This window comes from Podarcis bocagei, assembly GCF_964188305.1.
Source record: "Podarcis bocagei genome assembly, chromosome: 3".
Classification (NCBI taxonomy): domain Eukaryota; kingdom Metazoa; phylum Chordata; class Lepidosauria; order Squamata; family Lacertidae; genus Podarcis; species Podarcis bocagei.
Genome location: NC_138127.1, coordinates 52,275,453 through 52,287,657, shown reverse-complemented (window position 1 = coordinate 52,287,657; position 12,205 = coordinate 52,275,453). Strand labels below are relative to the sequence as shown.

General features: G+C 41.5%; 1 protein-coding gene and 1 long non-coding RNA gene across 2 annotated transcripts in view; one reads left to right on the top strand and one right to left on the bottom strand.

The window, feature by feature from the left end:
• The window catches only part of LOC308583372, a 444,074-nt gene that overhangs the window by 291,897 nt on the left and 139,972 nt on the right, over positions 1-12,205 (top strand). The gene's annotated exons all lie outside the window — the stretch shown is intronic.
• PPP1R14C (protein phosphatase 1 regulatory inhibitor subunit 14C) overlaps positions 9,913-12,205 on the bottom strand; it is a 44,632-nt gene continuing 42,339 nt past the window's right edge. Inside the window, exon 4 of the mRNA XM_081187247.1 lies at positions 9,913-11,159. Within this exon, the coding sequence (XP_081043373.1) occupies positions 11,085-11,159 (75 nt within the window). The 3' untranslated portion in view covers positions 9,913-11,084. The remainder of the gene's footprint in view (positions 11,160-12,205) is intronic.

The following is a 12,205-nucleotide window of genomic DNA, read 5'->3' as shown; positions in this document are numbered from 1 at the left end:
TAAATGTGTATGATAACTTTGATGTAACTTTTTTCTTTTTTAGTTTTTCTTTTTTCTTTCCTTATTTTTGAAAACTGTGTGTGTGTGTGTGTGTGTGTGTGTGTGTGTGTGTGAATAGCCTTGCATATAATAGATGGCTTTTTATTTTTGTATAACTGCTATTGATATGCACACCCTACAATTCTAGGCTTCTACAAAGCCTCCACACACACACACACACACACACACACACACACACACACACACACACACACGATAATGGACGCCATAGATTCAAAGAATATCAAGGATATTTTCTTCATGATGGGGAGGGAGAAAGAGATACAATTTATATAACCAAGGTGGTTATCTCACATGGGCAGGGCTGGAGGACTGTTTCTAGAATAAAGTTCACTTTGTAAAAATACTTTATTGCCAGAAGGGAAGTTCTAGTTCAATAGCAGCAGGCAGCTGTTAAGGGGAAGGTATCAAAAAGCAGCCAATCAACCAAAACTTCCCTGAGGTCGTGTTTCATTTTTCCAGATCATTGCCAACTTTATGCTGCCTCATTCTAGGTAGCCTCAATATGTTAGCTACTCACATGACTCGTTCATTCTTTTCTGCCCAGATAAAATCACCACATTTGGGGACAAATGGTATAAGTGTAACAAAACAGAAAATTTGTATATTCCTCACAAGCCTTAATGCTAAAACTCCCACAAGATCTCCATAAAGACTTGATCACCAACGTGCCTGCCATTTTGCATGGGTGTTGTTTGCTAGACATGGGGAACTACAGCCCATGGGATACAGTGGTACCTCGGGTTACATATGCTTCAGGTTACATACGCTTCAGGTTACATACGCTTCAGGTTACGCACTCCGCTAACCCAGAAATAGTGCTTCAGGTTAAGAACTTTGCTTCAGGATGAGAACAGAAATTGTGCTCCGGCGGCGCGGCGGCAGCAGGAGGCCCCATTAGCTAAAGTGGTGCTTCAGGTTAAGAACAGTTTCAGGTTAAGAACAGACCTCCGGAACAAATTAAGTACTTAACCTGAGGTACCACTGTAATTAGGCCCACCAGGCATTCTAATAAGACAGCTTTCCTCAGCCCCAGGCACCTGTCCCAAGTCAGGTGTGGAGCAGGTAAATCTGTGACTGCAAAGGAACAAGAAAGAGTGTTAGAGTGCACTCCAGATTGCTCCTGTGCGAGTTGGAATTGCATTTAGCATTTGTTAAATTTGGCACCAAATGTGAGCCCCATCGGGATTGACTCCACTGAGAAGCTCCAGATCAGAGCTCCTGCATTAAGGTCAAATGCAAGAGTCATGGAGGAGTAATTGCCTTTTGATATGCATAGCATGTAGATTCATCTAAAGCAGCCACCAGTATGTGAAACATGCATAGTAAAACACAGGACTCCCCTGAGGCTGCTCTGGCATTTTGTTTGGCATGTGGGTTGGTCACTGAGTACAGCAACTTTATCATGGGGTGGGGGAGTCCTTCTGCAAAAGCACAAATGCCTCTCTCTTTGCAGCATATCAGGAAGGATTTTGCTACTTGCAACATACACAAAAACACACAATGTTTCTCTTGCATGCTGTTTGTGATAATCACATAATCACCATTGCATTCTTACGGTTTATGTTTTGACTTTTACACTAAAAAGAATTATCTTGGGCGGGGGGGAAAGGAGAGTGGAGAGAATGGTTTAGTTTGACAACTGTGTGGCTTTCAATAAAGTCAGTCAGCTGGACAAAAATCATCTGACAGGATCCAGCAAGCAGCCAGCTGGAAATAGGTTTAAGCCAGTACTGTTTTATCAGTTCTGAATCTTATGCAGCACTTCACAATTACAGTTTTCTTCTGCTGCAATGGAAACAAAGCACACCACCAATGGAACAAACAATTTATTGCACCCACTTACAATTTTGTTCCCCAACATATCTTTATTCAGTCTCTTCTCTGCAGAGTTGCCGTTTCACATAGTACATTTTTATGAAATGGGTCCCCCCCACATCTAGATTCACATCAATTTTGACTTCACAAAACAAATACTGCCTCATGAAGATGAAGAGTTCCTTTGTGGCCTTTAGACTTCATACAGAAAGCTGCACTTCTGCTTCCATCTGCTGCGTACATGGTGCCTCAGCAGCAAGTACATCTCTCTCACATATGTCCTTTGTTCAAGCAGCATTCAGCTGAATGTTACATAGTTCTAGACCTTTAGTACTACACTTATCACTCAGAAATGCATTACACTACACTATTCTCTCTCCCCCCCTGCCCCCCCTCTCTCACACACATATAGTGCCAACAGTAGAATTTATCAGAGCTGTTAGGTTATACAATATTGCTATGCATTGTATTGACTTAATTCACATGGAAAAAGAACAGAGCATGCAAGTATTGATAAATATTGGACAGGTACATATTATTGCAAGAGCAAGGATATACTAACTAAACAGTGGTAGTAATTTTAGTCTACAATTCATAGTGCATTTTTAAATGTAATTAAATGGTACTTGTCCAATTTTCATATTTACAACCATTACTTGTACCCACCCGAGTAAAATGTGAATGCGATATACACTTGTTTGAACCCATGGCAAGTATGTTTCTGTTAGTGCTAGGTGAAGCCATTTTTTTTTTATCCTCAAGGAATGCACTCTTAAAATTCTCCTCAAGTCCAGTAGCAGAACAGGGACCAGGAAAGAAATACTACTCAAGCGGCCCGGGGGGTCACTGCTCCTTCTAGACTCTACCTATCACCCAAATCAATAACATAATATGAAAATAGGTGTATAATACTGGATTGAGAGAAATCGGCTGGGGAATGCAAAAAGAGCCTTCTTTCTTCAGCTCCGACATTCAACTGCATCCAACTGAAAGGTATTCCTTGATGGCATTTCCTTTGAAACTTTGCAAAAAGGTGATTCTGTCAGTCCACCAATAAGTTCTGGCACTCGCAGGGATCATATATTTTAGTGTAGAAACTGAACTCAGGGGACAGTGTGGTAACTCAATCTTTGTTTTTGTTTTGCTTGCAAAACAGCCCAGTGAGAAATTCAGCATTTTCAGCATAAAAACCACATCACTTCAAGCACACAAACGCAATAAAGAAAACTAAACCCAGGCGTAATTTATTTATTCCCAATGTCTGTACAGTACAAAGTCATCAGCAGTCCTCAGTTAGTCACTTTATTATTTTTTTAAACAAACCTAACTAGATTTTATATTGTTAAATGTGAACATGGTTGGTTAGCTTTTGGTACATGAAAGAACTATAAAAAGTTAGGAAACGAAGGCGGGGGGGGGGACAGAAAAAACACCCTGCTCATATGTAGATTAGGAGGTGTTCTGTAACCCTGATAATTACAGAACCACTTATTTTGTGGCTCAAGGGGGGAGAAAGTTAACCATTTGAAACTCTGTTGCAAAAAAACCCTCAAAGCTGTTAAAGGCTGTAAACTTCTTTTTTCTCCTCAACCCCTCAAAGGGTCCTGAAAATCTGCACTCTGAAATGAGCTTATTGTCTAACATCCTGGAAAAACTTCACACAGGAGAGTGAAATCATTCCTTTGACTTAATTGGCTGCCAGTTGCAGCCTTGACACAGGAACAAAGGAGTAATTCAGCAAAGTGGTTAAAAAGGTAAAGGACCCCTGACAATTAAGTCCAGTCACGAACAACTCTGGGATCGCGGTGCTCATCTCGATTTACTGGCCGAGGGAGCCAACATTTGTCCTGAGACAATTTTTCTGGGCCATGTGGCCAGCATGACTAAGCCGCTTCTGGCGAACCAGAGCAGCACACGGAAACATAGTTTACCTTCCCGCCAGAGCAGTACCTATTTATCTACTTGCACTTTGATGTGCTTTCAGACTGTTAGGTGGGCAGGAGCTGGGACTGAGCAACGGGTGATTCGAACCGCCGACCTTCCGATCGGCAAGCCCTAGGCACTGTGGTTTACACTACAGCACCACCCACGTCCCACAGCAAAGTGGTTAGGATGATCCCAAACCTGCATGCTTGTATCCAGTGCTTTTTTTCTGGAAAAAATGTTTAGGAGTACTCTCATTTTCCTACTCATATTGAAATACTGCCCCTCAATGAGGCCAAACTTAGATTCAGAAAATGTTTAGGGGTATGTGAACCCCTTCGTCCCCCCGGAAAAAAGCACTGCTCCTATCTTCCTCTTGCAACTTTTGAAAAGCAACTGCCCTGTGTTGCTCCATTCTGTTAAAGCCATTAGATTGATCTTCTACCTCTGCAAAGATCTAGTATTCCATGCATCTAAGAGACAAATCAGCTGGCTCTCAACATAAACTTTTCTTTGTCCCAACAACAGAAGACCTAGCCTGAAAGAGGAGAGAGTTGGGATTAAGCTCTATGCACAGACACTAAGGCCAGAAAGCAAGTCAATACAACTGATTCAAGCCCATGCCAGGAGCACAGCTGAGGACAAAGAGAGAGCACTTGATTTAAAAAAAATGACATCTTAAGGACTGCAGCATTTTACACATTCACTGGTCCAGTAAACTGTTGTTATGGCAACCAGGAGAAGGTCTTTTGTCATTTTAAGACATGAATCTTGCAAGCTTACAGAACTTTCCATGGGCTTTCAAGCCAGTACAGCATAGTTACAAACAGGAAGTGATCAGCAACAGCATAAATCTTGCCTTGAGCAGCTCTTAAAGAGTTTGCAAGCACCAGGAACTGGAAGATGCCTTTCAACAAGGCCTGCATCCAATTCTTAAGGAGTTCCAAGCGAGGAAAAGTTCCATTGATTCTTCTGTCCACAAGTCAGAGAATGGCAAGGCTGTTTACAGTCCCTGAACGTGATTTAACTTCTATTTAATTAAGTGAAAAAGTGGTTCATGGGTCCTTGTTGAAATTCATATTAAACATGGCAGGGCTTATCACTCTTTGGTGCTTAATACAAATATAGACAGTAGCAAAACCCAGCTATTGCTGGCAAAGAATTAGAATGATTTCAACACAGGAGCTTGACTTGCTTAAAGAACAGCCCTGTTTCCACAGCCAGTGCACAAAGTGGAAGGTTTAAGAATGCCATTTCCTCCCTAATCAGACATAGACTAATGGAATCCTACACTTAACCCAAGCCAGGCCCTCTAACAGTAACAAATTAGACATTGCTACAGATTTAGCCTGCTTCTACGGGCAGCATTGTGTTTCATTTCGTTTGTAGCCACTACACATCAGACCTCAATTTGAAGACTGGCAATTCAGATAGCAGTATTTATGGTAAAAGGCTAAACACTATTTCTTACCATTTTAACTTTGTGTGCAAACAGGAGAAAAAGGCTGGCATGTTGAGACTGGAACAAGCAAGCAGCTGCACACTTCACCTGATGCCATTTGCCAGTCTAAAATTGGTCTCACAATGGTGGGGCCAGAATATAGCATGCCAGAATCAATGTTGGATCCCCATCTCCAGGACACAGATGACTCAAGCCACTGTCTTGAATGTCAACTCAAGTCTCTTTCTAAATTTAGCCTTCAGTCCAACCCTCAACCTTCATTTCTAAACCTCCCAACCCTCTGTCTCTTCTCTTCCTTGCACAGCTCCCTGATGTAATAATCTCAACTGGGACGGCAATCGCAACACAAGACATTAAAAGGAGGACAGAGCATCTATTCTATGACCTCGTCTAAAACCAGCCAGCCACCATGGAAGGAGGGAGGAAAGCTGCTGCAGGCCTAAGCTCCCAGATGCTCCCAGCTTCCTTTTGAGTTTGATGGCTACCACTGGAGTTTTTGTGACTACAACTTTTGCTGTTGGGATGAAAGTAACTTACGTATCATAGAAATCGTACCTCCCAAATGTATAGCACTTTCCTGGGAAATGCCATGCTATAGTTATTGTTATTTATTAAATCTGTATACCACCCTTCATCCAAAGATCTCATTGTGGTTCACAGCATAGTTTGATAGCTCTTGGTCTGAAATTCTCATAATAATCACCCCATTTTGTAAATTCTGGGTCTGCTTAAAAGAGGTGGATTGTTAAAAATAATAATAAATAAAAATGGCCTATTGGCTTTTACAAGTCCCCACCTCTTCTGCAGGGAGGACACTGGAATTAAGGGCTCATCCACACTCAGTTAACCCGTATTGTGATCATATTGTGCACTGATTAATTCCCCTGGGTCTGAGAGTGGAATACAAACAATGACTGAGGTGGAAGAAGTATGAAAGCTAGAATCACTTTGGCCTCACTCTGAAACCCACCCATCCAAGCCAAAGTCTCAACAAGTGGAGATCAATAATGTGTACTCAAAACCCTCCTGGTGGCTTCTTCTCTTTCAGTCCTATTTTAAAAGAAAATGCCAGAAATGGGCTTGAGAGCATGCACGTTCATTCCTGGAAACGATTAGGTTTAATGGCACTCCCAATTTCTGAAGGTAAATGAAATTATACTGTGGCCAAACACGACTCTCTTCATGCTACTTTCCCCACCTAAAGAGCCTAGGCTGGAGATCTGGTTTCTTGCTGTTTTAGTTCACGGTGTGCTATTGAAATGTCACTCCATTGCTAGAGGAACACCCACACAGCATAAAAGAGGTGAATCACAATGAGATCTCAACTCAATGGGTCCAATTCTCATCTTACAAAAACATCAGAAGTAATTCTGTTAGATCACTGACGTTACACCACTACTCAGAGGGGAAGAATCCAGCCGCTTCAGTCCCAGAAGCAAAACCAGCCAAGAAATGATTTAAAATTCAGTTCCGCTCTCAGATACATTGTAAAGGGACAAAGGAATTTTCAGCATGTGTAATCTGTAGGAGTGCAAGCCACAACACTAACTGTTTTATGCTCACGCATGAGACTGAAGGCAAACAGATACTGCTTTTTAGCTCAGAGCTTCTCATGTTTCCAGTGGGTGGGTGGTGGGAAACTTTTCTGAAATGAGTTTCTTAAAGGATGCCATTTTCAGCAACCACTCTGCTGTGCAATTCAGAGCATATAGCACCAACTTGGTTAACTTCCAGGAAACTGGGGGGTGTTTTTTAAAAAAATACATTTTAGGTAAAGCTTTATGTTGTGCGATGTGACGATTTCAGAATAGAAGAACAAGTGAAGATCCCTATCTAATTGTCAATGTTTTTGTTTTACTGCCAAGTATTAACAAATTATTCAGATGTAAGAAAACTTGTTATATTTTCATATGATGAACAGTGGGTTGCCTTACTGTCTGGCTTCCATTTTTAAAAGACCCAAATTACTTAATGAACCGGAAAGCTACTTAAGACACTTTGTTTAGCTGCCATCACTATGGGCTGGGGGAGACTAGATTTCCCTCTTTCCATCCATTGTTCAGTCGTGATAATCTTTTTGAAGATTCTATTTCCAGTGCAGACTGACTTAGTGGGCTTCTAGTGTGGTGCTATTTTCAGATTGAATGCAAACGCAATGAAAGCTGACTTGGTGCTCTTCTACAACAAGCCAACTCCCCCCCCCCCGGTGGATATTTTGCTGTGAGGAAAGATATGTGAAAACACCCTGAATAATATTATTCAAAACAGGTTGACTGGAAGGGCAAAGTTTGGATTACCACCCCCAGGCTCACTTCCAGTCAACCTGTTTTGAATAATATTATTTTCTTGTAGGGAGGTTGTGTAATGTTGCATCATTCATAATCCCACACTTTCCAGGGTGTTTTCACATATCTTTCCTCACAGCAAAATATCCACCGGGGGGGGGGGGAGTTGGCTTCATGTTAGGAGTTGCAAATAATAAAAATACTTAGTGTTTAAAAAGGTAAAGGTACCCCGGACCGTTAGGGTCCAGTCGCAGATGACTCTGGGGTCGTGGCGCTCATCTTGCTCTATAGGCCATGGGAGCTGGCATTTGTTCACAGACAGCTTCCAGGTCATGTGGCCAGCATGACTAAGCCGCTTCTGGCGAACCAGAGCACTGCACGGAAACGCCGTTTACCTTCCCGCCAGAGCGGTACCTATTTATCTACTTGCACTTTGACGTGCTTTCGAACTGCTAGGTTGGCAGGAGCAGGGACCGAGCAACAGGAACTCACCCCATCGCAGGCGGGGATTCAAACCACTGACCTTCTGATCGGCAAGCCCTAGGCTCTGTGGTTTAGACCACAGTGCCATCCATGTCCCACTTAGTGTTTACCACCCCTTTAATTTCAGCTTGCAAGCAACCAATATGTGAAAGTGTGTGTGCATATATGTTTAACTTTTAAGAACCCCTTTAGACCGTGAGAATGCCGTATTTAATTCCCCACCCCATCCCATTCAGTTCAGGGTCCAATTCTAACATTTAGTGAAATTATCAAGTTCAGATAATGAATATGTACTGAAAAAGAAAGGTTCATTTTACTCTGCAGGTTTTATAAACTGTCTAAGGGCCTCTCCAGACTGTGGTGCCTTGTTTTCAGCAACATGCCATTGATGCAATAATAGGACATTTGTGGTAGATTTATACTAGACCATCTTTCCATTTTATTAGTTCTGTGATACTTCCCCAGTGTCATTACATTATTGCTGTATGAAGGGGTTAGGGTTGACTATTCAGGATGGCTTTCAGTCTGTATGGAAACATGCCTTCCTCAAAAAAAAAAACTCCAGCTATATAGATTCTCTTTAGGCTCTCTCGTTCCTCTGCCAGAGCACTCCAAGTCCAGCAAATCAGCCATCTTTCCGTACTCAGTCCAAAAGCATTGCCAAGGCTTCATGCTGGCACATTTAAATGCATTCTCCCCAGCAGTCCTGGAAGGAAGATACGTTTAAAAAAAACCCTATCATGAAGGCAATTGCACCCGAGACTTGACACAGGTCAAGTCAGTGACCCATGTCCTCTTCCTTTTGTCATAATCCAACTTAAATCTTTATTGAACCTTTCTTATCAAATCTAGCAGGATGAGCAGGTGCATTCCATGTCCTTCTACTCCTTTTGGTTCAAAATGAATCTATCACTCGCAGTGTGAACTGATCCCACTTTGTAATCTTCCTCTTTGGAGTTCATGACATGATTACATCTTTTAAGTTGTTGATGCCTATTTATTCCACTCTATGCTGTTCTTATTTACCTCATTCTTTTATTTTATTTTATCGTCTTTTACTCTATTATTCCACATTTTAAGACTGTGTTCTATGTGCTTTTTATTTTGTTTCCTTGGTGCTTGTCATTGACAGCAACAATAAATATTTTATTTGACTGTAGCACAACAGAAGTGGGGCAAAAACCAGAATATTTGTGGTATAAAGAGTCGCAGGATTTCAGCAGGAAGCAATGGAATATGCACTGACTGCAAAGAAAGCAGCATCACTGCTCGCAATCTTTAGCAGGCATAAACAGTATTGAAATTAGGATCATGTAGAACAGGCCCAACGCCATCATGAGCACAACTCATCATGAAGGCACAATAAAATGATGTGTGGAGGAGCCATAACCATGTAGGTGTCTCAGCATGGAAGAGAAGGGGCTGCACATATACCCCAGGCCCTCAATGCACACTTTAAGAGGACTACTATAGAGAAATACATGTGGCATGAGGTAGCAATCATTCCTTTAAAAAGTATGACATCTTGTTGCCCTGTACGTCAATTATGACCATGTAAGCTATTTATAATGTACTAAACGTACCGGCATATTTCCTTTGTGATAGGCATATGCCATTTTTTAAAATCTTCAAAATTAAATCTGAAGAAAAATGCAACGCTATACATTAAAAAGCAATTAAGATCCATTCTTCACACCTTTCCTGGGCACAGTGGAGTCTTTCGCCTTAAAATAAGTTGGTCAATAGTTTCTTTCAATGGAATGCTGTAAGGAAACTTGAGTTAACACAACTTTTTCAGGTTGCTTCTGTACTCAAAACAGGTTGGCAAAGTAAGAACACCTTTCACTTCTGCTAATGGTTAAAATACACATAAAACGAAGCCCCAATTTGTTGCATTTATTTGAGTAAATATCTGGTAAATAAAGTCATTGATAAAACATTACAAAATTAAATACATTTTAAAAAGCTTGCCAGTATACATAAAGTCCACAAACATGTATTTCTTCTTTTAAAAAATAATATTATGTTCAGAGCACCCTTGATATAAAATGCCAGACTAGCATCTACCAGCAGATGGTAGCTTGTGAAACATTTAGAATGTTTTCCTGAAGTGTTAGGGATTCCGGCTTTCACAACTAAGAACCAGTACCACCCACACAACCTACCAAGTCTGATGCCAAAGTTGGAGAATCAGTCTAATATTCTTGTCACAAGAAGGGAGGGCAGGAAGAAACTGCATTGGGCCAATATTACATGGTTTTGTTTGGTTTCACTTGCATTTCCTCATCTGGAAACCTTCAAATGGCATCAACCCTTCCCTCGCTGTTGCATCAGACCCTTAGGCAGTAGGTTAACACAATCCTTGACCATGAGGTGAAGAGGAGATGATCTGGCTAAGCATCAAAAGTCAATAAAATAAGTTCAAAGTCTACAAAATTAAGCCCTTGAAACCCCCTAGCTTGCTCATATGTTGCTTTGTGAATGAGTCTATTCACCCCAATGCTTTAAATGCATTTAGAAACAGTGGCAGCATTGACTTTTAACAAATTGCCTCCCTCCCCCACCCCCAACATCACATCTGCTACAACTTTCGTTTAAATTGTTAACTAGACCACATTTCCCTTCCAACCATGTGAAGCAAAACGTAACACTCACTCGATAATTTATGTACATAAACACAAGGACCTTAACATCCATGAGTCTGGTGCACAACTGAATGAAACATCCCAAGAGCACCCCCTAGTAGCTCTATACAGAATTCATCAGGTAGGATTACTGTCTGGGACAGCGGAAGTCTCTCTAAATTTGGCGTTTCCCCAACTACTTTGAGCATCCTCAGGTAGTAAAAGCAGCATCCATAATGTTGATATCCATGATAAAAAAAACAACTGACACTTTAAAAAAAGCCTTAAAAACAGAAGTCGTCAAATTCATTAAAATGTCAGAACTCAACCAAAAGTAATAATAAATTGCTCATAAAGACCAAACTAGAAGTTGATCTATCAAAAGTCCCAGTTTAGCAGCCGCATCTCTCAAGAGGGCTCTGCTTCCAGTTATATACTCTTCTTCTGAGGAGGGCTCAATTTTCTCATCCCTCTTATCCGAGTTAGCAGTTCTTTGATAAAATCCTACAAAAACAAAGAATGGGGGGAAACGTGTCATTAGAAAAATCACCAAGAAAGTGCAACCCCTACCCACACATTCATTCTAACACAACATTCAAAGCAAGACCATGGACTGCTGAATGCATGTTTTTTAGAAAAGGCTGCTTTCAAAATCCCAGTGATCTGGATTGAGCACAGTTGCCAGTAAAAGTCTATACAAGCGGGAACCCAGAAAAAGACTGTCAGTGGCAGAAGAGGGGAGCGTCTCCCCTAGTGACTCCATTGGCCCTACTTGTAACCAAAGGGCATACTTTTCCCAGACCTAATGCCTCCTTCCCCACTCCCTTTCTCTCAATCACAATGGTGGCAGAGGGAAATTGATCCCGTACACACACACACACACACACACACACACACGCTTCCCTCCCACCTGCCAGCAGAGAACATTCACTAAATTTCTAGCCATCTTCATATATTCCTGCTGTGGAGATGCATTTTGAAACATGAACACTGGCTTCTAAAGGAGCCAGCTTATGTACCCCATTTGGAGTTCCATCTGAATAAATAAAAAGACTACTGTATACATCTCCTGCTCAAACATGAATGGCACCTGCATCACTAAACACTCTCTGCTTTGCTGTGAAGTTTCAAGATAGTTCTATTTCTAGCCTGCTTACTGGGAAAAGGACAGTGTGTGTATTAATAGTACAGAGGCATTAGTCATTTACAATACCCAAACATTTCCTAGAGGCTTGTAAAGCCAGAGTGCCTCTTTCTAGGCAACAGATTTATGTGGCTTCTGCACATCTCCAGAATTTTCACCGGCAAGCTGTGACTGGGGTTCACATTAGGAGTTCTCAAGTCACATGCGGTTCTCAGCAGCACCAAGTGCCTGGTACAGTTGTTCATAAAGTTTAGCGCAATACTCCAATAGTTTGAAAGATTGGCTGTTTCAGTCTGCTCACATACACACAGAAGGTCAGATATTTTCCCTGCTGCTTGCAAAGTATGTGTTTTCCCAGGTTGATGCCACATGCCCAGAAAAGTATTTTTAGCTGCTGGCATCCACT